Raw genomic sequence first — 23,344 nt, 5'->3', positions numbered from 1 at the left:
AGGGGAAGGCATCTGGACCTCCTTCATTTGGTGGTGACGAGCTTTTGGACCAGCTGCTATACAATACATATCATGAGTAGAGTATCCAAAGCATCCTACTATGCCACAACACAGTAATTGCTAATGGAGACTATATATTCTAATGGAGATTAAAAGTGTGTATATAAAAGATAAATAGACTTATAATATAACCTTATTCTAGTTCAATTACCAGAATGAAAATCTTAGTTTTGTCTTGCTACTGTTAGGAAAAAGCTGCTTCCTCTCTCCCCAGAGTGAAAATAATAGGGGTTCAGACCAAAAGCCATGCTGCAACGTGTAAAAAATGATCAGTTTCTAACAATTTCACTCTTTTTTGTAACTTCATGTGGTTTTCTTCTTCCTGATCAAATATCTGAAGCTTCTGGAGAAAGGAGAAAAAGAAAAATCAAAGACTTCTGACTAGCATGGTGAACAGAAAACCTCTGCATTATGTTCAACTCTTTTGGTTGGTCTTTCTTGGAATTTGCTGTGAGTTAAATGATCACTGATATGAATGCTTGTGGCAAAGACTGAGATATCAAAGCAACTGCATGAGTTTTATATGTGTGTATCTTGGTGAATGCTTCTTGCTGCTTATCTCCAGCAGTTCAGTCAGAACAATTGCTACACCAGGAAGTTTCTCATGGCAATCTCTTGACATGCACGGTGCTGCTCAACCCACTGATGGATGAGACACATTTTCCCTGTGCTGTACGGATTAAGGGGCTGCTGCTTGCATAAGTGGAAAAGGAAAAGCCCTGAGCTGATCAGAGCACAGAGGAGCCTGGCATTAATGAGTGTGGCATTAGTGAGATCCATCCCTCAGCCCTGGCTGGATCCTGCCTGGCAGACAGGAGCGTGGCAGCCTCCTGCTGAGCCGCTCAGCACCATGAGGGACAGGTGTCACCTTGTCCCTCAGGCACCACCATCCTCCCATCACATCCTGGCCTGCTTGCTATATATAGACACACCTCACCCCTGTGTTTGCCAGAGGAACACTGGGCAATTTGGGATTTACAGCCATGCTGTGCAGACATGGCACCTGCAATTCTTGGCCTTGTCCTTCTGAGCAGGACAAGATTTGTGCTGTTCCCTCTTTGGCTCTCCCTTTCAACTTCCTCGGCTTGATGAGAGTTATTTTTAACAAATTGGTTTTGTTACAGGAATATACACTTTTATTGTATCTACCTCAAGAGCAGCTCAAACCATTTCTGAAGTGTTAGCTGAGAAATCCCTACAGAAGATGCTGGAGGCAAGCAAATAGTGCTGGCACCTCTGCAGAAGAGGCAGGAAACTGAGGCATGGAGCAGTTATGTGCTTTGTAAATCACACAGAATTGAAAATAGCCTTTTGACTGCCCACTCCTCCTCCTCTAGCCTCAAGGCGAGGACTGGTTCCAGCCTCCTCCTGTTCTACTTTTTGGGTGCTTCTGAGCAAATACAGTGTTCATTTTGAATCCAGCCAAGTGTAGTTATTTCAGCACTGAATTACTTCTCCTTTCCTGCCCCTAACTGCATTTCTTTTGATTGCAGAGAGCTAGGCAAGCCCTCCACAAGGCAGACTGGGCAGTGATGCTGGGGGATACTTGGTGTTTTTTCATCACAAAGAAACACAACCAGAGGTCCCTGTGCAGCTGCCTGTGTCTGAAAGGGGGAATGCAGTTGTGGCAGGGGGTTAATTCTCCACTCAAGTCCATAAATCATGCATGTCAACAGGGTTTCTTAGCTCACCAGTACTGCAATAATGCAGCTATGAGACCATGAAGGTCTGAGCCAGGCTCTGCCCTGTGTGGGCTTCTGTGAGCTTTGGGATCTATGCACTGTTTTACATTAAGTGATATATGCATGGCCAAAGATAAAAATATTCAAAATGCTTCTTTCCAGATGGAAATAGAGAGTTATTGAAAGAGTAAAGGAAATGTCTATGCAGGTGAGTGAATGTATGGGAAAGGATAGATGTTCAATGGAAGATGCATTCCCAAGCAGCTTCTCTCCTGAGTTTGACCCACTGGTTGCCCCATTGTCTATTGAGTTGCACCAGGACAGGTTTGGACTGGATATTAGGAAAATTTTTTTCAAGGAAAAGGTTGTCCAGCACTGGAACAGTCTGCCCAGGGAAGTGGCTGAATCAACATCCCTAAAAGTATTTTAAAAACATGTAGATGTGGCACTTGGAAACATGGCTTAATGGTGGATTTGGCAGCGCTAGGTTAATGGCTGGACTTGATGATCCTAGAGGACTCTTCCAACCTAAAGAATTCTGCTGTTCTGTGACCCTATGGAAACAGCACCTCAGCAATATGCAGAGGAAACAACCCACAGGAATTGGAATGCAGAGACCAAACACGCAGCTCAAAGCACTTTCCCTTGGCACAAGGTGCTGTGCAGATACAGCTGAGTCCTAAGCCCAGGATGGCTGTGTCAGCTCCAAGCTGTGCTGACGTGTGAGGCGTGTGGAGCTGCTGCTGGTACAGAGCCATGCTGCTGCAGCTGCCTCCAGGCCTGGAACAGCCTGTGTTCCTCAGGAGCAGCAACTCCAAACCCCTCCATGGCAGCACAGCACTGCTGCAACCTCCCCCCTTCCCAAGCTCAGGGAGTCATGTGCATGGAAGAATATGCTGCTGCAGGTCGAGTTTAGATGTACTGATGCTCTTCTAAAACTGTCTGAGCATGTGCAGCAATTGAATCAAGAAGACTTTTCCCTTGGGTACCAATAACTGCATTCTGCCTTTTTTTTTTTTCAGATGCTGTAAACCAGGAGTTATGATTTGGCTCCAGGTTGATCTCTAGATTTACTCAGCTGGACAGAGCACAGTGAAGTTTTTGTTTCAGGAGAAAAAACCCGGCTTCACAGTTTTGTTATAATAAAGATGACAGACTTGGTTAAAATCTTGCTCACACCTGTGAAAGGGCTGCAGTTTGTTGCAGCTGCAGCAGGAATCAGGTGATGTTGGTTTATCCTGGATGCCCACTCCACTGGCAAAAGCCTCCTCATGCTCCCACTGTCTGTTGGAGGGGCTGGGTCTGGGTTCAGACTGAAAGGTAACTGAGGCCTGGAGCAGAGGCAGCACACTCCAGAGCAGTGCTGACAAATGGCACACTAACAGCACATGGTTTTATCCCACCTTTTCCTTAGCCACAACTACAGAAATGCTGCTTCTTCAAAATGCTGCGTTTCCTAGACCAGCTCTTCTTTATTTTTTACTCTTGAAAGGAAATTGCTGCAATGTGTTGATTGACAGAATTTGTGAATATAGCTTTATGCTTATCTACAAACCACTTATATTGTGGGCACTGCTTGCCCTTTGCTCATTAGAAACAGATAATACCTATTTTCTGGAAGCTAGAAGTTCCCCAGACATGATCCATGGTCCATTCAATTTGTCAGATGCGGCAAACATGCTATCTTTAATCACTACTGTAGACTGCATCTCATGAACCTGGTAGCATAAGCCCTGGTAGCATTTGGTACATTTGAACCATAATCTGCAGATGAAAATTGATTATTTTGTATGCACCAGCCTTCAGAAAAGTTTCTTACAGCAGCTGCTGAAATGATAGTATCTCCTTGGAAGATTATCATTGGCAGAGGCAGGTTTGTTGGTTCTACTTTGTTTATCTTCCTCTGAACAAGGGAACAAATTCTCCAAAGCACAGCCTGAGATCTTATCAGCCAGAGTGTAATAGGCAATGCCAGCTCCCTGGCATGTTTTGTGAGCTGCCCCCACACCAGAGCTCTGAGTGAAAGGTACTGGCCGTGCCTGTGTTGCAAATGTTTTAAAGCGTAACTGTTAGGTAAACAGCCAATTTTTCAGTTCAATGGCTGAAGCAAGCAGTGGAAAAAATAGTTTGGGGATGAACTGAAAGAGAGTTTTTACAGTTTCTATTGAAAAATGGAGTTCCCATGACTTTCCATTGTACTGCTTTCTTTAAAGTTAAACTGAATTTTTTCATGAAATACTTTTTGACTTACTTTGAGTTACAAGTTAGATACTTGAATAGCCTTTTTATTGGCGAGCTTTAAACAAGCCTAATGTTGCATGAGTGGTACAAGAAATCAGAGCCTGACTTTCAATGAACAGCATGTGTGCTCCTTCTCCGACATGGCCAGAGTACAATGACCCAGCTCCTTTGTCACAGCTCCACGACACCTCCACAGTATACTATCTTTCCTGCTCCTTCTATCTATGATTCTTGTCTTTCTCATGTCCTCAGATACCTCACTAGTACTTCCAACTCCCTTCCTGCCCCAGACATTTCCAAACTCCCAGGCTTCCCACATGCCCCAAATGCCTCTTAGAGCCTCTTTGCTACAGGACTTGTCTTCACTTTCCTTACACATGCCATGTGTTCCATGTACTCTACCTACTTTATTTAGCTTGACAAATGATCCAGAAAAGGCAGGAAGGATGGCATATCTGACATGAGATTTGTGCTGACTTGATTAACCAAGTGCTGTTAAGAGCTGAATCTCTTTCCTGGCTTTCCCTTAGTGGAATCACAAGCTGATTTTTAAAATTCATCCATTAATCTTCAAAACACTTCTGGGAGTTTTATATTTTTATGATGTTAGCCTTTGTCAGATTTCATTGAACTTGGACAATGGGTTTAAGGGTTATTAGAGAAGGGGATTGATAAACAAGTGGGCAGATAAGCAGTGTAATTGCATAAGGAAATTATTCTGATGGGAAAATTAGAAATTTTTGCTTTCAGATATAAAAATGAAATGTACTAGCATAAAAAAAATCCAACTAAAGCAAAGCATTAAATTCAAGAGCCATCCATTAAAAGGCCTTGCTTCCTGAAATACTATTGCTCATTGAAATTGCAGTTTGTTAAAAAAGGCTCCATTGTAGGGTTTGTGTTGGTTTGAGATCTAGCTGGTGCATATCATGCCACAAGGAATCATAGTGAAATTGTTGAAACTAAAGTAAAATTTCTGAATATATTGATGTTGAAATAGTTCTTCTGTCTCTAGAAAATGGCAGACAAAGGAAAATCATAGCCACTGGAGACTAAATTTCTGGGAAACTTGGAGCAAGAAATGTGATATACTAGGTCAATTCAATAAAATACTTTACTAATTAAATAAAATTCAAATGGCAAGGTGGAGTGGGAATTCCGAGAGACTACTTCTTCAAGGACAGTCCCGTCAGGCGCAAGGTATTGCCATTCTTCAGAAGAGAAATCACTTTTTCAGTGCATCATATTCAACTGACAATCTGGTGTTCAGAGATTTGAGAGGCATGTCTAGGTAAATTACCATTCTGGAAATACGTAGCGGATAGCTAAAAGTAGCAGACCAGTGATGAAGGCATCCACAGATACACATGTTCTGCATTTCTGAGTCTCCCTAGTTAGAATGTTTACTAGCACAAGGTTAAGATACATGTATATTTTTGTAATTACATTTGTCTACTATCAGCTGTGCAGCAAAATCCTTTTCTTACATACTTCAGCAATCAGTCATTCTCCAGATTCAGTTTTCAGTCAATTTTGGTCAAATATCTGCTATACTTGAGTCAATGATCCAGAAATGAAAAGTACCAACTACCTCAAACTGTCAAAGCTATCCAGTTCACAAATTCCACTCTTATAAAAAGGTACAAAACGTTAACTAGACTGGACAAGTGATGAATTGCTGCATTCTTTTCCTGTTAAAAAAATTGAGTTAGTCAGTGCAGTGGGCTATTGCTCAAACAGCCCACATACACTTTTTGTATGGTAACATTCACCCCTCTTCTCAAGCAGGCTAAGAACAACAATACCACTTATAATACTTTTACTGTTAATGCTTAGAAAGCAATATTAGACAAACATTTTAAAAAATCCAGAAAAAATTCCCTTTCACTTCTTGTTTTCATCTGCTTAAATGATGATACAATCTCTTATTTTTTCCCTTTTATTATGAAAACATAAATTGAGAAAATGTCTAGTTCTGAGATTATGAAAGTTGAACAGCTTAAATAAAATTGAAATAAAGATATTTGCTAAGCAAATAGTATATGAAGACATGCTCTATGAAAAGAGAGAGGAGAAAGACAAGTTAAAACAAGAATAAAGGAGAACCAAGGTGGAACTGAGGCACAGCCTGGGAAATCTGACAGGAGAAGAAAAATGAATGTTTAATATTTTTTATTAAAATGTCTAGTTTGAAAGAAATTTACTTTCTCTCTCTGCAACTTTTTTGAAGAGGACCTTAATTTACATCAGAAGGCAACCTAACTATAGGTCTAGACAAACAAAGGCTGATAACTGTGATTTCAATGCTATGCAGAGCTTTAGAGAACATTCTGAAGAATAATGGGATAGAATGCAATGCAGCTTTAGTTGGGATAGATGGTGCTGAACCAACCTGATGGGTTTTAGGTGTAGCTCCAGAATATTAAAAATCAGTCTAAATAGCACACAGTATGCCATGGTGGGACTGATGCCATTGGCCACCAGGGTCCCTTGCAGTGCTCTCTCCATTTCCCTGCCGAGGTATCTCCCAAGGGCCCTGTGTGCTCCACTGCCCATTTGTGCACAAACCCCTGTGTTCAAGGCTTGTGGGATCACCCCACAGAAGGCACTCTGGGAAGTGAGAAGCACAGAAGCTGAGAAGATGGTGCAACTAAAAGCATGTGTGCTCACAGCCATAGGCAGAAAGGAAGGATTTGGGTGGAAAGGGAAGTAATATGAAGATGCCACTGACCCTGTCAGGTGAGCCAACAGGACCCAGACTCAGCCTGCTGGTTGCTGTTTTCCTACTGGACCTCACAGCACCATGAACTTCCTTTCCTGGACTTCTCTTCATATTTCTACACGAAGTCAGATCTAGTCTTTGCCTAGAAATGGGATTCCCTCTAGAGCAGACGCCGTATGAGAGCCAGAGAATCAAGAAGTGGCCTTTGCACTTCCCCTTTGCATGCAGCTCCAGCTTCTCCAGAGGTTCCCAGGTTGCTCTTTCAAAACCAGTTTCCAGAGCACAGAGAACAAAAGTCAGTGTTATCTTGTCCACAGAAGTTTTCTTGGGGCTGTGTTGGGGAGCACGTACTCTATATATATCTGCAAGCACATTAACTGCCCTGAAAGGCAATGGATGGGCTTTGTTTGGACTTAGGGAAGAAGGTGACACCTTGGCAAATTGTTTGAGACCAGGATCTTATATAGAAATTACTCTGAGGTATGAAATCCTATCTGTTCATGCTGTAATCCTCAGTACTTAGCATTTTTATAACATTTTTATACCTGTATTTGTGTCTGAGTACAACTTTACTGCCTCTAACCTTTGTGAGAACTGCTTGATAGATGAGCAGACACAGGCTTGAATGTCAGCTGCTTACTAGTGTATAAATGATTGATCAGTGTATAAACCTGCTCATCTTCTGGCATCATTGTAAACACACAAATTCTAATCATTTCACAGAGCCTTTTTAGGGCTTTATTCAAGATAAACTTGACAGTCCTCTTCAGGAAAATAGTAGGGCCCATGGTTATATGGGAAGATTTATTTTATTTAATAACATGTCATCTTTGTCCATATGGGCTAAGAATTAACATCTACAGAGCAGGAGGGAGCATAGTTGCAAAACTGAGGCAGAAAAAAGAAGGCAGTTTTGCTCTTTAGACAGCTACTGAAAGTGCTGAGGCCACATGGCACTGAATTACCAGAGATTTTCTGCCATCATTTTAAATGTAGCAATAGGATTCTGCAGGCTAGTCCTGAAAGGGCACAGAAATACCCCCTTAAAACTGATACAAATTTTCATTCTCCCAAGCAAACTGCTCCTTAGCTATTTGACATTACTTCTTTCCATGTTGCTAAATCCAGAATTTCTATTAAGGATGCAAACACTGTTTTTGTGGCTGTTCCTATAAGTACAGCACTTTTATACTTTGCCAGCATTGCTTCTGTACTGAATTTTCAATCAACCCTTTGACAGTGTTTTCTTCTTCTTAACATTTGAAACACGTTGAATGATTTCTAGCACACCTCCACTTTTTCTAGTAGACCAGTATTTGTCTCTGCAGGATATATGAAGTCTGATCTTTATTGCTTTATCAGTTTCACTTGCAAGGGGTCAGGCAGTTGTTATTGTCAGCTATGATAGTTCTTCAAAGGAAATGTGGATGTATTTGATACACATCAAACATTAAAATACCTGAAAAATGTTTTGAAGCTCTGTGGTCAAGAATTAACATAAGTAAGGTTAATGACCATTTAAAAATTGTATTAATTGCTCTAATGGCTAATATTTACTCCTACCCTCTAAAGGTTTTACTGATTTCACAAGATGAAGCCTGCCCCCTCCTCTGCATAATCAGGTCCAAAATGCCAAGCAGAAAAAATGTGAGGATTTTGGTTCAATAATCTACTTCAGAACAAAAAGAATAGTAGTAAACATTTTGCATAAAATGAGTCCATTTTAGTTATGCCAGTTGAATTTGGTTTCTGAATGTGCTCTTTTTGAAGTAATCACTAAATAACAGAATTACTGTACTCTGCAGAGATTCCAGATGCATGCATTTTAGCAGTCATTTACACAATACTGCTATTTTTCTCAATTCTTATCCTATGTGCACTCTTTCACATATATTGTTATGGTAGAAATGTAAAAGTACAGCTAAACTATTGCCTCTGCACTCAGGAAGCAAGAAAATTTCTCCTTTACATGTTATTGCTGGTAGCAATGCTGGTGGATTTCCTCAGTATTTCGAGGTGGTTGCCCCTACAGTGAGCACTTAGGGTCTCCAGCTGTACCAGACAATGGGAAGCATTCTCACTGCAAAGATCCACCCTTAGTGACTGAGCTGTCCACAGGCAATGAGAAGTTATGAAATCCTTGGAAGAGTGGGGAAGCAAAGCAGAATTATAGGAAGCACAAAGTGTCCAAACATTGCTAGTTCTGACAATTGGGCTTTTGTGTTTGAATTCAGTACACATGCAGAAAAGAACCACTCCTGGAAGAGTGTCCAGCTCTGATTTCACATTTTACACAGTGCTGATAAACTGGAGGGGACTCAGGACATCCTACAGCCTGTGTAATACTGAGAAGGGGTTGAAATGGACATGTTGATCCTTTCAGCTTCTGTCAGACACAAAGTCATACAAAGTGAGGTTTGGTGAGGTTTGGTTTCAGTGTGCACAAAGTAGAGAGGAGCAATACACACAGTGGTTAGGAGAGAATCAGTTGGGAACATCAGAAAGCAGGAATGAGGGAAATGACATACAGGAACCAGAGTAATGGTCTGTCTTGTGTCAAATGCTGTGCAAGTGCTTGGAGATGAAAGCATTTTAAGATGCATAATTTTGTGCAATGATGTCCTCATGCCAGATCATTATCATCCTAAAAATTATTAGATTTACAAAAGTAGGATGAAAGTGGTTTGTAAAATCAAATGTGCTGTGGTGTAGTAAATAGATTCAGTCAAACAGGATTGCAACTAAACATCTATTTTCAGTTTTACCATGTCTGTTGAGTACATTTCATAGTAAATGCTCTTGAGAAAGGTGCATAAAACATTTCTGGCAACTGGAGTGCTTGTCTGTCAAATATCTGGAAGATTAAACATAATAACATGGACCACGTGATATGAACAAAATAATTGATTTCTTTTAAAAACATGAACTTTTAAAACCATGCAAAACAAGAAAAAAATACTCTCCAGATATAAGACATAGGAAAAACTTAGTTAAAATATCTTTATATATTATAGTATATATATAAATAATATTTTAAAAAATTTTATAAATTACAGTATAATTTCCCTTGTTTTTAACTGTGTATCTTTCTAGCAAATGAAGCCACCTCTTCTGCTGCTGTTTTCTGGTATTCTATCAAGAAAAACTGTACAGACATACCAAAGTCAACAGACAGAGACCTTGGCAGTCAAGAGCACAACTCTAATTTTCAATTGCAGCAAACTTACATACTCTAAGCAGGGTCATGCTAGAGCCAAGGAACTAAAATACATGTATGCCCTATTGTGGGCCTGTCCCAGGCCAGGCTTCTCAGGCATCCAGGGAGAGGTCAGAGGGAACAACAAACTGGGGTCCACCAAGCTTCTCATTGAGGAGAAGATGAAGGACTTAACAGAAAGTCCAGATCAATTCTGTAGTGGTCCAGAAATAACATGAACAGTTTTAAGGTTCCAGACTAAAGCCATATATTACGCAGGAAGATCTAGATATCTCAAATATCTCATTAGCTATAACTTGAATGTCTCCTTGAGTACAGCTTTGGGAAACACAGCTGTTTTCTTTGCTTTCATTTGGATTTTTTGGATAGCTCCTTTATTCTAAAAGTACTGACAACAGCCTTTATTTCTGTTGATGCTATGCCGAGAAAGAAGGAGGTTACCTTCAGTTATTTTCAGGTGCTTTGTTTGCAGACAGAAAATAATTCTGGCATTAGGAAACTGCTGGACGAAGATCACAACAAGTTCACAGTGGAAAGATATATTGAAACTAATGACTTTTTCAATCATGATAAAGAAGGAACAATTATAGCTCAGTGCTACAGGCTTCCTCTGTGTATGCTGATAAGACATCAGGGCTGGTAGAAACACAAGGACAACCCAGACAGCTCTTGTAAGTGGTAGGCTGGACTGGACAGCAGAAATGTCCTCTCAATGGCTGTTTCCAGTCATAGTCCAGATTCTTGGCACAAACTTTCATTATTTCATCGGCGTGAACACTTTGTTGAAAAACATTCATGCAAGAGCAGCTGAGTCATAAGCTCTCCCACTCTCTGATGTTCTTCCTACAAATATAGTTCCTGTCAGTAAGGAAAAGGATAGTGGAGTATCATAATTTTTGTGTGTCACTAATCCTACCCGGAATGAAATACGTGTCAGCTACTTCCCTTTTATATTTTTATATATTGAGAAATAGCCCTGGTTTTTTTGGTCCAAACTGCAAAACACGATTTCTAATGCAGCTACTAGTGATGGTACAGTCAGACTTGTGGCCTGCCAGCTCAGTAAACATGGTCTTGCTTGTAACAGGGCATAGGCATCCTTTTAAATTAACAACACTGGTCTCCAGATCTGTCCAGGCTCTCTATGGGCTTGTCATGACCAGCCTGGAAATTTGTTTGTAGCCTGTAGCTACAAGCACTGTCTAATGTCTTTATCCCCCATTCCCATGCATCTTGCCACTCTGCTGCACTACAAAATTTTTCAGCTGAGCACAGAGCCTGTTCAATGCATTGAGTTACTTACACCGTTTAAGAAGCATTTTTGAGGCTACCTAACCTTTTTTGCTACAAGCTTGCCTATAAGATCCCATCCTGTAAGTCCTTCATATCCTGAGCTCATCAAATGGAATGATAATTTCTTTAACTGAGCTATGAGAGTCCTTACAGAGGCTAACAGCAAGTGGGATACATCTTCCTATGAGACAGAAAGCAGTTCACTATGTTCTTCCTTGATTAATCAGTGGGGAACTAGGACTCTTTATTCATGGTATCCGACTTCTATAGTTAAGTAATTAATGCATGTGTTTAGGACTAATTTTACTTTCTCATTATAGAAAGTAGAGCTGGAAAGGAGCTGTTGGATCAGCTGATGTATCAATCAGTACTACTGCAAGATTGACCTTTATTTAATAAGGTATTTTAATCAGCTTTTGACTTTTAGTCTTGATGTCTCATTTGCTTCCCCTTAAGAGTATCATCATTTAGCATATTGGCAAAGTATTTCCTTGATAAAATACTTTTATCAGACCTTAATCTTGGAACACATGTTTTGATAATAATTTCACCATCATTTACTTTTTCTAATTCATCTTTCATTGCTGAACCACAACATATCAACAAAGTCAGTCTCATTCCTTCCCATTCAAATGACAGAGAAATGTAAAAAATCAAATGATAGATCCAGTACGAGAATCAGGAATCAAACTCAGCTTTCTGAACATCACTCCAAAGCTTTTGCCTTAGTTCCATTCAATATCAGTAGGAAAATCTAAGTAGCTTATTGCATACATATACATGTGCTTCTCACAAGCTCACAAAACCAAAAATAGACATTTTCAAAAGGAAGACCTGGAAGCGTCTTTTAAGTCTGTATCAAAACTCCTTGACTTCTGCTCTCATTCCCTCTTTTCTTCCCCTCAGTTTCTACTAAAACCTCCAAAATACTTTGTCATTAGAGATCAGGGCTGGAATCTGAAAACCTTCTACCTAAGGAGAGAGCACCCTCAAACCAAGGCAGGCAGAAGGTGAGTGTCCTGCACAACATACTGTGGACAGCTGTGGAGGGGGGAGCCAAAAATCCTCTGGCTAGAGCTGTTCTGCTTTGTGTGACAGAATTCAACACACTCTGGGCAATAGAGTGCATGACACTAGGACACTGCACAGGAAGGTTCTGGATGTGGTCCAGTGACTGTTCATACACTCCTTGGATGCAACTTCATACTGTGGGCATAGATCTTACAGATGTATAGACATATAGACAGCAGTGCTATGAATACCTTCATTCTGGAGAGATTAGTTCTGTCTGATGCCAAACACCATAAAATCTCCACATTTAGCTTTATATTTTCTCTTTTAGGAAAATGGTTGCCATTATCAAAAGAAGAAATTTTTTGGGGAAAAAGGTATTAAAAAATCTGTTAGTTTGGCTTCTAGTTGCAGGTTTTAAAATGAAATATATCTGGTACTACTTGTCTACTGTTCTTTTACTCAGAGCTACTTGGAGCTCATTGTGGAGGTGATACCTGAAGGAAAATAGGTTGTAATTGAACAAAGAAATTAACAAGTGGATCTAATTGCAGTGGTGCTATGATAGATGAGCCACTTATCAATTGAAGCTGTGACTGCAGCTCTGATGTATGGAGCCAGCCTTCAACAACCAGGAGAGTAATAAGGGCATAAAGTGTCAACCAATTGGCAAGTTCTGGGCTGGGCATCCTGTGCTGAGCTCTCTGATACATGGCTGTTGGAAGCAGCATGGTATACTTGGAGTCCACATGAGTTGCAATCACTGGAAGGTAGATGAATCCTTCAAATTTTCTATCTCCCAGCTCCTTCTACCTATTTCATCTCTAGGCTTGTAACTCCAGGAAATCTCTAATGCAATTTGCTTATTTGTGACCCAGTGCTTATATTGCTTATACAGGCCCCAAAGATAAGTCAAATTTTTAACAGCTTCTGAAGCTGTTCTGTCCATTGGAAAAGCCACAACTATTCACAAAATGCATCATCCACCCATCCTGACTGATACTATCGAACAGAATAGTGTTTCTGAATGCTCTTGTATTTATCAGTTGTAATGCAGTCCACCTTCTACCATAAATATAGTTGCCTTGCACCCTCAATTTCTTTTGGAAACTTCTCATTTTGTCACTTTACCCTCCAGCCAAAATTTTTTTAATGTCATTAAGACATTACAGTTCAAAATGTTAAATTATGTAATTACACAACACATCAAGGTTTATGCCTGATGTTGATGGCTCATTCAAAATGGTGCTGAGGAAGCTTAAAGCTAAGATGAATTCTGATTATTTTTGTTAGTGCCCTGTGTGTCATTAGTTTAATGACATACAGGCTTTTAAGTCATTACTATTAGTTCCTATAAATTAAAGAAAACCATGCAATATGGTTATCTCCCCTCCTTAGCTAATGGCATAAAGATAATGGGAAAGTTTTCTTATAAATACCTTGTTTTCCCTTTAAATGGTAGTTTTTAAAATAAAAAACTTATGAATTATTGGCTTAAATCTGCATGATTAGGAAACTGCATTAAAGAGACTATAAGCTGGAGAAAGTCTGCCAAACTTGAGTTACAGTTTTGAGACATGAAAGCCACGACAGTTTACTCTCACACCTAAGCAAATGAGTAAGCACTACTTTTATCATGTAGTGCAAAAGAAAACTTTCATTTATAGCTAAAACACAGCCATCTCCTGCCATGAATAATTTTAACAGTCAAATTCCTTACTTACAAGGATTTATTAACCTATGTAAATATACAGAACTGTAGGCATCAAAAACACAGAGCAGGTGGACAATTCAGCATGGTAATGAAAACTACAGAGAATTACAGCTTTTTCTTTTTCAGTTATCTTCTCACATTTTTACTATCCTGTTGTGTTTCATGTACATTTAACTGTTTCCTTGCCAGCAATGCTCAGACACAGCTGTGGCAACAAGTTCTTGCTCAGCTACCATAGACTCATTAATGAGCCTGTGGGACCTGATCTGCATCAAAGCCTCCAGACAAAACTACCTGATTAAGAAAACAACTGCCCAGATGTCTGATCATTGCCTAATAATTTCTTTCTCTTGAAGTTTTTTCCATGTAAATGAACACTGTTGTGATTCTCGTAGTTAATTTATTGTGTCTTACCCACTGCTGAGCTAATGCATAATGTCACCCACAAGCACGAGGTAAAGTCCCAGCAGTGGAAGATGAGCTGACAGGGCAAATAGAGATTCCTCTCAGGTACAGTGCCAACACCACCACAAAGGGGAAGGAGTCACTGGGATCCCAAATGGATAGCCATGACTACCCAGACACAGTTTTTGTCCATGGATACTCTGCATGTGAACTAATGCTGATGAGTAATTCTTCACTACCTGTTAACCTGAAAGAGGACAAGGGGGCATAATTTATGGGCTAAATGTCAAAGTACTCATGCATGTTCAGTGCACAGGGGCACAGACAGATGCCTCTGCCACATTTTGCTGGGTCTCCTCAGGGCTGAACCTGTGCCTTGTGGCAACACACGCAGGTGGGGAAATGCTGGGGGGATCAGGGGGTTTTAGACTTGCCCTGTTGTTGCTTAGCAGAAGCTTTTTGTGACAAGAGGGGAGAGAACGTCCTTTTTAGAAGCCAAGTTGACTCTTTTTCATTTAATTTGAAAGACTGTTTAAAAAGTGGTGATCATTAGGCTTGACTGTGAAGGGCAAAATGGGGTAGGTCCCTTTCTGTTGAGTTCTGGCTTGTTTTCAAGCCAGTGGTGTGGTATGTTTCTGTGTTTAATCCAAGGAAATTGAGCTGCTGAATGATTTTTTCAGACATGCTGGGGACCAAATGTTCTGGCAGGGGTTTGTGCCAGCGATGTGAGAGGTGATGAGGCTCCAGAAGCTGTTTTTTGCTCATAAGGTGCCAAACCAGATGCGTTTCTTTGATACAAGTAGTTGTTGGGTACATGAGCTCTATATGGTATAGGCAAATCAGTCATAGTGGCAATGCCAAAAGCACTTGTGGCATAGCTGTGAATACCCTTCTGAGAAGTATTTTGATTTTCAAATGCAGATTAATATTATGGTTACAGGAAAGGGCCACAGGGAAAGTCCTTGAAGCTGATGCCCTCAGTTTACCTGCAGGACAGATGTTCACACCCAATTGCAAGCGACACACAATTTCCTTAACTCACAACATTAGTAGGCTCCACCCAGGTCTGGAATCATATGTGAAATTCAATCTTCAAGTCTGTTTATCCTTGGGCTGAGTGTGCTGACTGCAATCCAGCAAGCAGGGGCCACTGTACTGGTGCTGTAAGGTATGCAGATAATGGTCCTTCTGGAGCAGGACTGAGAGCAGCTATTTTCATATAACACAGGATGCCAAACAGCAATCCAGTGGTGAAAGGCTCCTGATATCTTTGCTATTATTAGAAGCAGCCTACAAAATTGCAAAGGTGGTAGATGAGCTGAATGCAGAATCCTGCACTTGGGGACAGTCAGTGAAAGTAGCAGGGGATCAATTTGAAACAGATAAAAGAAAGTACTTCTTTAGCAGTAGTGAGCTTCAGGAACTTGCTGCCATGCAGTGCTGGAGAAGCTGACAGTATCAGCAGGTTTGGAAGGGATTAGACAGATCCAGGGACAACAGGCCCATTAACAAGATAAGGCAGGGACATGCCCTCTGTAGTATCTATCACATCAGATACTCAGCTGGCATGCCGGGGTAGCACGAGGGGAAGGGGCTGCAGAAATAAGTCAGGCTTGCACACACCTACCAAAAACATCTGTCTTGCAACTACATGATAAATTTCTGGTCCAAGCCAGTTTTATGTACTCAATCTATAAATGAGTTTTATCCCCAAAGCAGTGCATGAGTATTCAGTTACTACAGCATCCTAGATTCCCATGAGCTGACTAATGAGCTCAAAGCAACACTCAGACAAGAACTAGGATTATTCTTCATTCCAGGCTCTGATCCTTAGTCCACCAGCTCCTCACTATATGGGCTGTTCCATTATGTAGCTCATTGCCAGCCCCTAGCACTCCCCCCTTCCTGTGTACTGTGCTAACACATTTGCCAGATTACAGACACTCCTTTCAGATTGCAAAATCCTAAAGAAACCAAGTGAACAAATCTTGCATGAGGTACAGAAAAGGATGGAGACAGGGAAAATTAAATGCTAATGAAATACTATACACATGAGTAACACAATAACATCCCATCTACAGCTCTAAAAGCTAAGGATAAGTCATGTATAGTGCAGAATTTATGGCAATTTTGAACTTTCTTGGGTTTTTGGAGGCTGAAACTCAAAACATCCTCTGCCCCTTGCATTTATTCTTTCCTAGCAATGTAGGCAGTAAGCCAGCATGACAACTTTTAAGCATAAAATAAAATGAAATTGAAACTGATTATTGTTTTTAAGCAATTGCCCTTGAGGCCACCCAACAATAGTGTTTCTGAAGCAGTCCTACCTTTGTTTTCCAACTTGAGCTCCTCTGCTAGCAAGCTGTCTTGTCTGTTTCCAAGCACAAATGCCAGAAATGAGAGGATCAGGGCATCCAAGATTCCAATAATTGCCAGGATATACGCCCAGCGGACTGAACAAGCCCCCAGCGTGTACTTGTCTGTCTTTTCACCACACATCCGTTTTACCTCATCTGAATCCCAGCCATCAGGAAAAATCATACAACCCAGGACGAGACAGGCAGCTTGGAGAAAAAAGAAAAGGAGAACAATGGGATAATGAGACCAAGCTTTCATTTTGATGAGAACCTACAAAGTTATCATTAAAGCAATAGATTTTTTCATCCTGAGCTTCAAAGCTAGGTTACTAAAAAACAAGTCACAGAATTACATGCTGTGATTAAGTATTTAATATAAAAACCTAAGATGCAACATCAATTGCACACCTTGATTAAAAAACCTGTTACCTCCTGAATCCCTGGCAGGTTTTGCATCAGTACAATCACTTTTTCCTGGTGTGACCACTTTCTTCAATGCAATGTGAAAGGATCACACAAAACCAAAAAGGAAAATGGTTAAGAACCTGGATATTCAAAGGTAACACTGGATTAGTGTCAGGCAAACAACCAGATTAAAAGAGAGGAAAAAATGTACCTATCATTTCTAGTAATCTGCCCTTTTATCCTGACCCATAAACGCTGGACTTGCTCACTATCCACCCCAAGACAGAGCTTGATACATTCTGGTCTGTCCCTCCTAAGCATATGTTCATGATGACATTCCAGCCATGGGAGCTATCCCACCACATCTGTAACTGCAATGAGATCAAAGCCCTGTGACTGCACACACATCTCTATTTCCTCCTATTTGTCCTCCATACTGCAAGTATTAGTGTAAAGGCACTTCGTGGAAATATTTGATTGTGTCAATATCTCAGCAGGGGTGCAAAGGGATCCCCCATAGTCCTGTCCTGTGGTTACATCTTCGGCTGCTTGTGCTTTGAGATGCTCTGCCTTAAGCCTTCTTTTGTTACTGGAGTGGTTGCTATATCTTCCCACATCTTATGTCTGTCAAGCCTGGCTATGTCCCCATCCCTCTTCAAATCTAGTTTAAAGCTCTCTCAATGAGCTCTGCTAACTCCTGAGCTAAGATGCTTTGGGAAAGGAGGAACTTATTTGTTGCCAGCAGGCTCGGTATAGTACAAACTAACCTATGATCAAAAACCTCCAAATTGTTCTGGTAACACCTCTCTTGAAGCCAGGTAGAGTCACCTTCAGCAGGAGAGGATAGCATTGAGAAATAAAGTAACATAAGAAAAATCTAAAAATAATGATTATGTTGAATGGGTTCATTCCTCAGTTTTTATTGCATTTAAGAGAATCAGAAAATCCATATGCTTTCAGTAATTTTCTACTTTGGAAACAAGCACATTTACAGCATTAGCCTTTCTTTCTTGGTATGGCTGGTGAGATACAATGCATCCTAAACCATTTTCTACAAGTCTTAATATTATATTGATGCAGTATGCTCAAAATTGCAGGTAAATGGGCTAATTGAAAAGAATACATCATGTGGCTTTCAAAATTTTAAGTTTTTGTTAAGTCAGAACTCTGTTTGGAAACCACAGTTTATGCACCAAGTAGCTTGTGCAACCAACACTGCTGTCACTGTGGGAACTGTGACAGGTTTCTTGTCTTTTCTGAACAAGCAAAGGCACTAACATTTTACATACCTCTAATGCCCACAAAATAGAAAAAGATTTACACTGGATCAATACAATGAAATACTGGAAGAGGGATGTGTAAACAGAGCTCAGGAATGGTAGTTTCCTTTTGACAGCTACATAATTGCTGTAGACAATGTCTTGAAAGCGTGTCTGCAGAAAACATCTGACATACAGTAAAAGCTGCACCCAAGGCATTTGACAAATTCCTCCTGAACAGCTCACTTGTGTGAAAATATAACAGCTTATAATACTTTCAAGGACAATTAGGCTTAGAAAAAAGGGTGATTAGATAAGGACCAATCTATTCAGAACATGCAGGTTGGACAAATTGTAAATTGCGTATTGCCTGCCTTAACCCATTTACACAATTATATAAGATCTTTCAAAGGCCTCAGAGACAAATAGTACAGTGCTTTATTTTCTTGAGCTGGTTACTCACACTTCCAGAAAGGTTATTTCTCACAGTCAACACATAAGAGTTGCCCTCACACTTGCAAGGGACTGAAATGATGCAGCAAATCTGCAAACTTCTTGTGTTGATGAAAATGTCCATGTTTACACAGCTAGCTGTTGACAAAAGTTTTATTTACTATATAACAGCAACTACCAAAGACAGTTTACTTTCATTAATCATCATCAACATGTGAGGAAGCTTAATGCTCAGTTAATGATCAAGAGATATGGGATTTTTCTTTTAATTGCGCATAAATAGCAAATACTGCAATCTCTGTGGTTTTTTATTACATATCAGATCAGACATGTTCTTAGTACTTCCTAAAAGTAATTTTACTTTATTCTTTCACACCTAGGTAATTAAAAAATTGGACCCTTATCTGAGGAATTCAGTACACAGCTTCCCAGCTGCATTCCTCAGATTTCCAATTAACTCATCTTTCCTGAATTCTGTTCCTGCATTCTTTGATATACTTGCTTAACTTTCTGGAGTCATTGTGTTGGTTGCAGTTGGGCTTCTCTTGGTAATAAGACACACAGGTAAATGGTGTCTGGACAAGATTCTTTTGCATAAAGACAGATATCAAGGAGGTGATATTATAATTCTCTCTTTTCCCTATACAGTTATGATGCTGTTTACTAGATGACTACTTAGTCAACATCTTCAGATGCAGGAATCATACCTTACCTGTAGAAATTAACATACGTAAGACTAGTCAACCTTGAGTCTTTATTTTTTGAGGGAATATTTTGCACTGAATGCCTTTAAGAATACTGACTTGCTCAACAATATAAACAGGTAATGATTCTTTTATCAGCTAAAAGATTGAAAAGACAGGCATGAAATCCACCTACAGATCTACTTTGCATTGCTAGAAATTTTTACATTTAAATTCTTCTAAAGAGGATTAGATTTTTCTCTTAAAGGAAATTACTTTCAGCTTCATACAAATCTGGAAAATGGAAATAATTTTATGCAATTTCAGTGAAACTGCTAAGAGATTATTTTATAACACTAACATGGGTCCCACATCTTTGTCTAAACTTCCACTGTCTCTAATGACAATGTTACTGAAATGGAAATGAAACAAGAGTTACTACTGTTTTACTACTTAGTAGTAATAGTGTTCTAATTAATTCAGAAAGTTTTAGATTTGAAAAGTTCACTGACATGATGAAAACACTTAGATCATACATTCCAACGGAGCCTTTGATTCAAGTAAGAAACAAGTTTAACCTATATTGGTTGAAAACAGTCCTCTATGTGTGATCTGGATGCATGAGATCAGAACCACTTTCCTGAGCCTGCAGACAGCCCAGCCTAGGCCCTCTGTAGCTAACCAAGGCCCTTCATGACAAGCAGCAGGTGGAAATTGATAAACGACTGACTAGTTTCACTGACACCATTCAGAGCCATTTGAGCAACTGTAAAACTTACAAGAATCTTATCCACATTGTTTGCCCTTTGGTTGCTTGAGAAAGCTCCTGCCAGGATTATTATCTTTGTAATGATGACCCTGGGTTTCCTCCATTTCTTCCTCTCCTGTGATGACAAGGTGACTTGCTTAGTAGATGAGGGAAAGGCTGTGGGTGTTGCCTACCCACACTTTACTAAAGCATTTGAGACTGTTTCCCACAGTATTTCGCTGAATAAATTGGCTGCTCATGGCTTCTACTGGCATAATTTCCACTAGATTGAAAAATTGACTGAATGGCCTAGCCCAGAGAGTGATGGCAAATGGAGTAAACCTTGATCACTGGCTGATCACCAGTGGGGTTCCCCAGAACTCAGTATTGGGGCCAGTCTTGTTTAATATCTTCATCAATGACCAGGACAAGGGGGTTGAATGCACTCACACACAGTTTGCAGATGACACCAAGCTGGGTAGGAGTGTTGATTTGCTGGAGGGCAGGAAGGCTCTGCAGAGGGATCTGGACAGGCTGCACTGATGGGCCAAGGCCAGTGCTGTGAGGTTCAACAAGGCCAAGTGCTGGTTCTGCCCTTGGGTCACAACAACCCCATGGAATGCTAGGGTGGGCAGAGTGGCTGAAAATGTGTCCAGGGAAAAGGACCTGGGGGTGCTGGTTGACAGCAGCTGAACATGAACCAGGGTGTGCCCAGGTGGCCAAGAAGGCCAACAGCATCCTGGCCTGGGTCAGGAACAGTGTGGCCAGCAGGACCAGGGCAGTGATTGTCCTTCTGTACTCAGCACTGGTGAGGCCACACCTCAAATCCTGTGTTCAGGTTTGGGCCCCTCACTACAAGAAGGACATTGAGGGGCTGGAGAATGTCCAGAGAAGGGAACAGAGCTGGGGAAGGGTCTGGAGCACAAGTCTTGTGAGGAACAGCTGAGGGAGCTGGAGCTGCTCATGCTGGTGAAAGGGAGGCTCAGGAGAGACCTTTTCACAATCTAAAACTGCCTGACAGGAGGGTGTAGCCAGATGGGGATCTGTTCTCCAAGGTAACAAGCCACAGGGTAAGAGGAAATGTCCTCAAGTTGCACCATGGGTGGTTTAGATTGGATATTAGAGAAAATTTCTTCACTGAAAGGCTTGTCAAGTACTGGAAGAGTTGCTGCCCATGGAAGTGGTGGAGTCACCATCCCTGGAGATATTTAAAAGATATGTAGATGTGGGGCTTAGAGGCATGGTTTAGTGGTGGACTAGGCAGTGTAGAGTTAAAGGTTGGACTTCATGATCATAGAGGTCTCCTCCAACTTAAATGATTCTGTGACTCTACAATTCCTGTAAGACATGGAGTAAGAATCATACAATGCTTGTGTTGAAAGGGACTTTAAAGTTTACCTAATTCACCCACCAGGTTGCTCAGAGCCCCATCCAACCCAGCCTTAAACATTTCCAGGTATGTTGTATCTACAACTTCTCTGGGCAACCTGTTTCAGTCCCTCACCACCTAAACAGTTGCTTTCTCCTACATATTGGAGTCTGGTGAAACTTTTCAAGCTTTTAAAAAATAATTAATAAACAGTAGTTAAACATGTCATGTATTTGCTTGTCTTCTTAAAAAGTTTTTGCTCGTGTGAACAGCTAACAGAAACTGTCACATGGTTTTCCTTTAGGGCTTTGAGTGACAAGACAAATTATTCATACTAGAAGAGAGAGCCCAGGATTTTTACCTCCTGGGATGAAAGGATGCAGATACACCAGTTTCAGAGATTGGAAACAGACACTGAATTGTTGTTGGCACTGACAGACTTGTGACTCTGACCAAGCTAATATTATCACAGCCTGTGCTCTGTGCATAGGCTCAAATGGTAATTAGCAAACAAGTAGTTCATGATCCCATGGTTGTGCCAAATACGGTGACAGATTAATATTATATCATTGCACGAAATGAGGTTCTATTTATAAAAAAAGCTGACTGCTATGCAGGAAACCAGTGCTGAGAAATTCCCGCTGGCAGGACTCCTCTCTCATCTTCATTCTTTTCTTGACAACATACCAAATTTGCTTGCATGCAGAGTACAATGATGGCAAGTTTCCTGATAAAGGAGTCAGAAAAATGGAACAGGAATTATGCTGACCATCTCTTTTCTTTCCATGCCTACACATGCAAGAGCCTTCAAACCTCTGTGGTTCAAAAATGCAAGCTGTTTTTTGTATCCCTTTTTTTTCCCCCTAAATGGTATTTACAAAAACAGTGACCCATTAAAACTCCAGCAAACTGAGCAGAGTTCTTCCCAGCCATGTCGGTGATTATGATTAGTCTTTCAGGAGCTTGTAGCTGGGAAAAGAAGGAAATGCTGAGTGGAGGTGGCTGAAGACACAGGGTCAAATATAGTCCTGAGTAAAGACAGAGACTACGCACCCATCAACTGAGATTGTTCCAAGTGATGTGGACTGCACTGCTGAGTGGGATAATAATCCTCTGTGTTTATATTTATGTTATGGCTTGGAGGAAATGTGCAATTTTGAAGCAAATGCCATAAATCTCTCAATTTACCGATTCCATCCACAGAAACAGTTCTGCTGCATGCAGAACAGTTTGCTTCTGGAGGAGCCTAGAAATTAATTTCTAAAAGTTCTCCAACACTGAGTGAGGACTTTAAAATTCTGGCTCAATGTGTGGACTTCATCACCACAGAACCTGTGCCTAAGAGAAAGCTCTTGAACTATGAAGAGCCTCCATAATATCTGAAATTGCTCTTGTGCAATACAAAGAGGCAAATGTCATGCAAGACTTCTTATTTGATGCTCTGTTTGAGGGCTGCCAGATACAATGTCCACCTTTGAAGAGGCTCTTCAGAGAGGTGCCAGCTGGCTCCCCAAGATGACACAGCCTGCTAATTTGTGCATAAGCAGACTGGAAATTGCTGGTGGTGCTCATAGAAGGCTGCTAACCACATGACTGCTGTTGAGTATGAGGCAGTCAGTGAGAAAAGCGTAATGAAATTCAAGATTCAAGGGCAGTGTTCTTAGAGAGCTGGAGTGATAAAATCCTATCGGGACTTCTGTGCCCTGGGTTTCCATGTGGGGCAAG

The 23,344-nt window shown here is 40.7% G+C and overlaps 1 protein-coding gene across 4 annotated transcripts in view; it reads right to left on the bottom strand.

The window, feature by feature from the left end:
- The window catches only part of LHFPL3 (LHFPL tetraspan subfamily member 3), a 227,924-nt gene that overhangs the window by 59,522 nt on the left and 145,058 nt on the right, over positions 1–23,344 (bottom strand). For 3 of the 4 annotated variants that reach the window (XM_085040404.1, XM_085040414.1, XM_085040394.1), the window contains exon 2: positions 16,673–16,909. In XM_085040404.1, the coding sequence (XP_084896530.1) occupies positions 16,673–16,909 (237 nt within the window). Of the gene's footprint in view, positions 1–16,179; positions 16,310–16,672; positions 16,910–23,344 lie in introns of those variants that run through there. The other variant, XM_085040385.1, reaches the window with a different exon arrangement.

This window comes from Lichenostomus cassidix, chromosome 1Aa (assembly GCF_008360975.1).
Source record: "Lichenostomus cassidix isolate B80296 chromosome 1Aa, HeHo_3.0, whole genome shotgun sequence".
NCBI classification, from domain to species: Eukaryota; Metazoa; Chordata; class Aves; order Passeriformes; family Meliphagidae; genus Lichenostomus; species Lichenostomus cassidix.
Note: the sequence above shows the minus strand (reverse complement) of the source record. Positions and strands in the feature narration are given on the sequence as shown.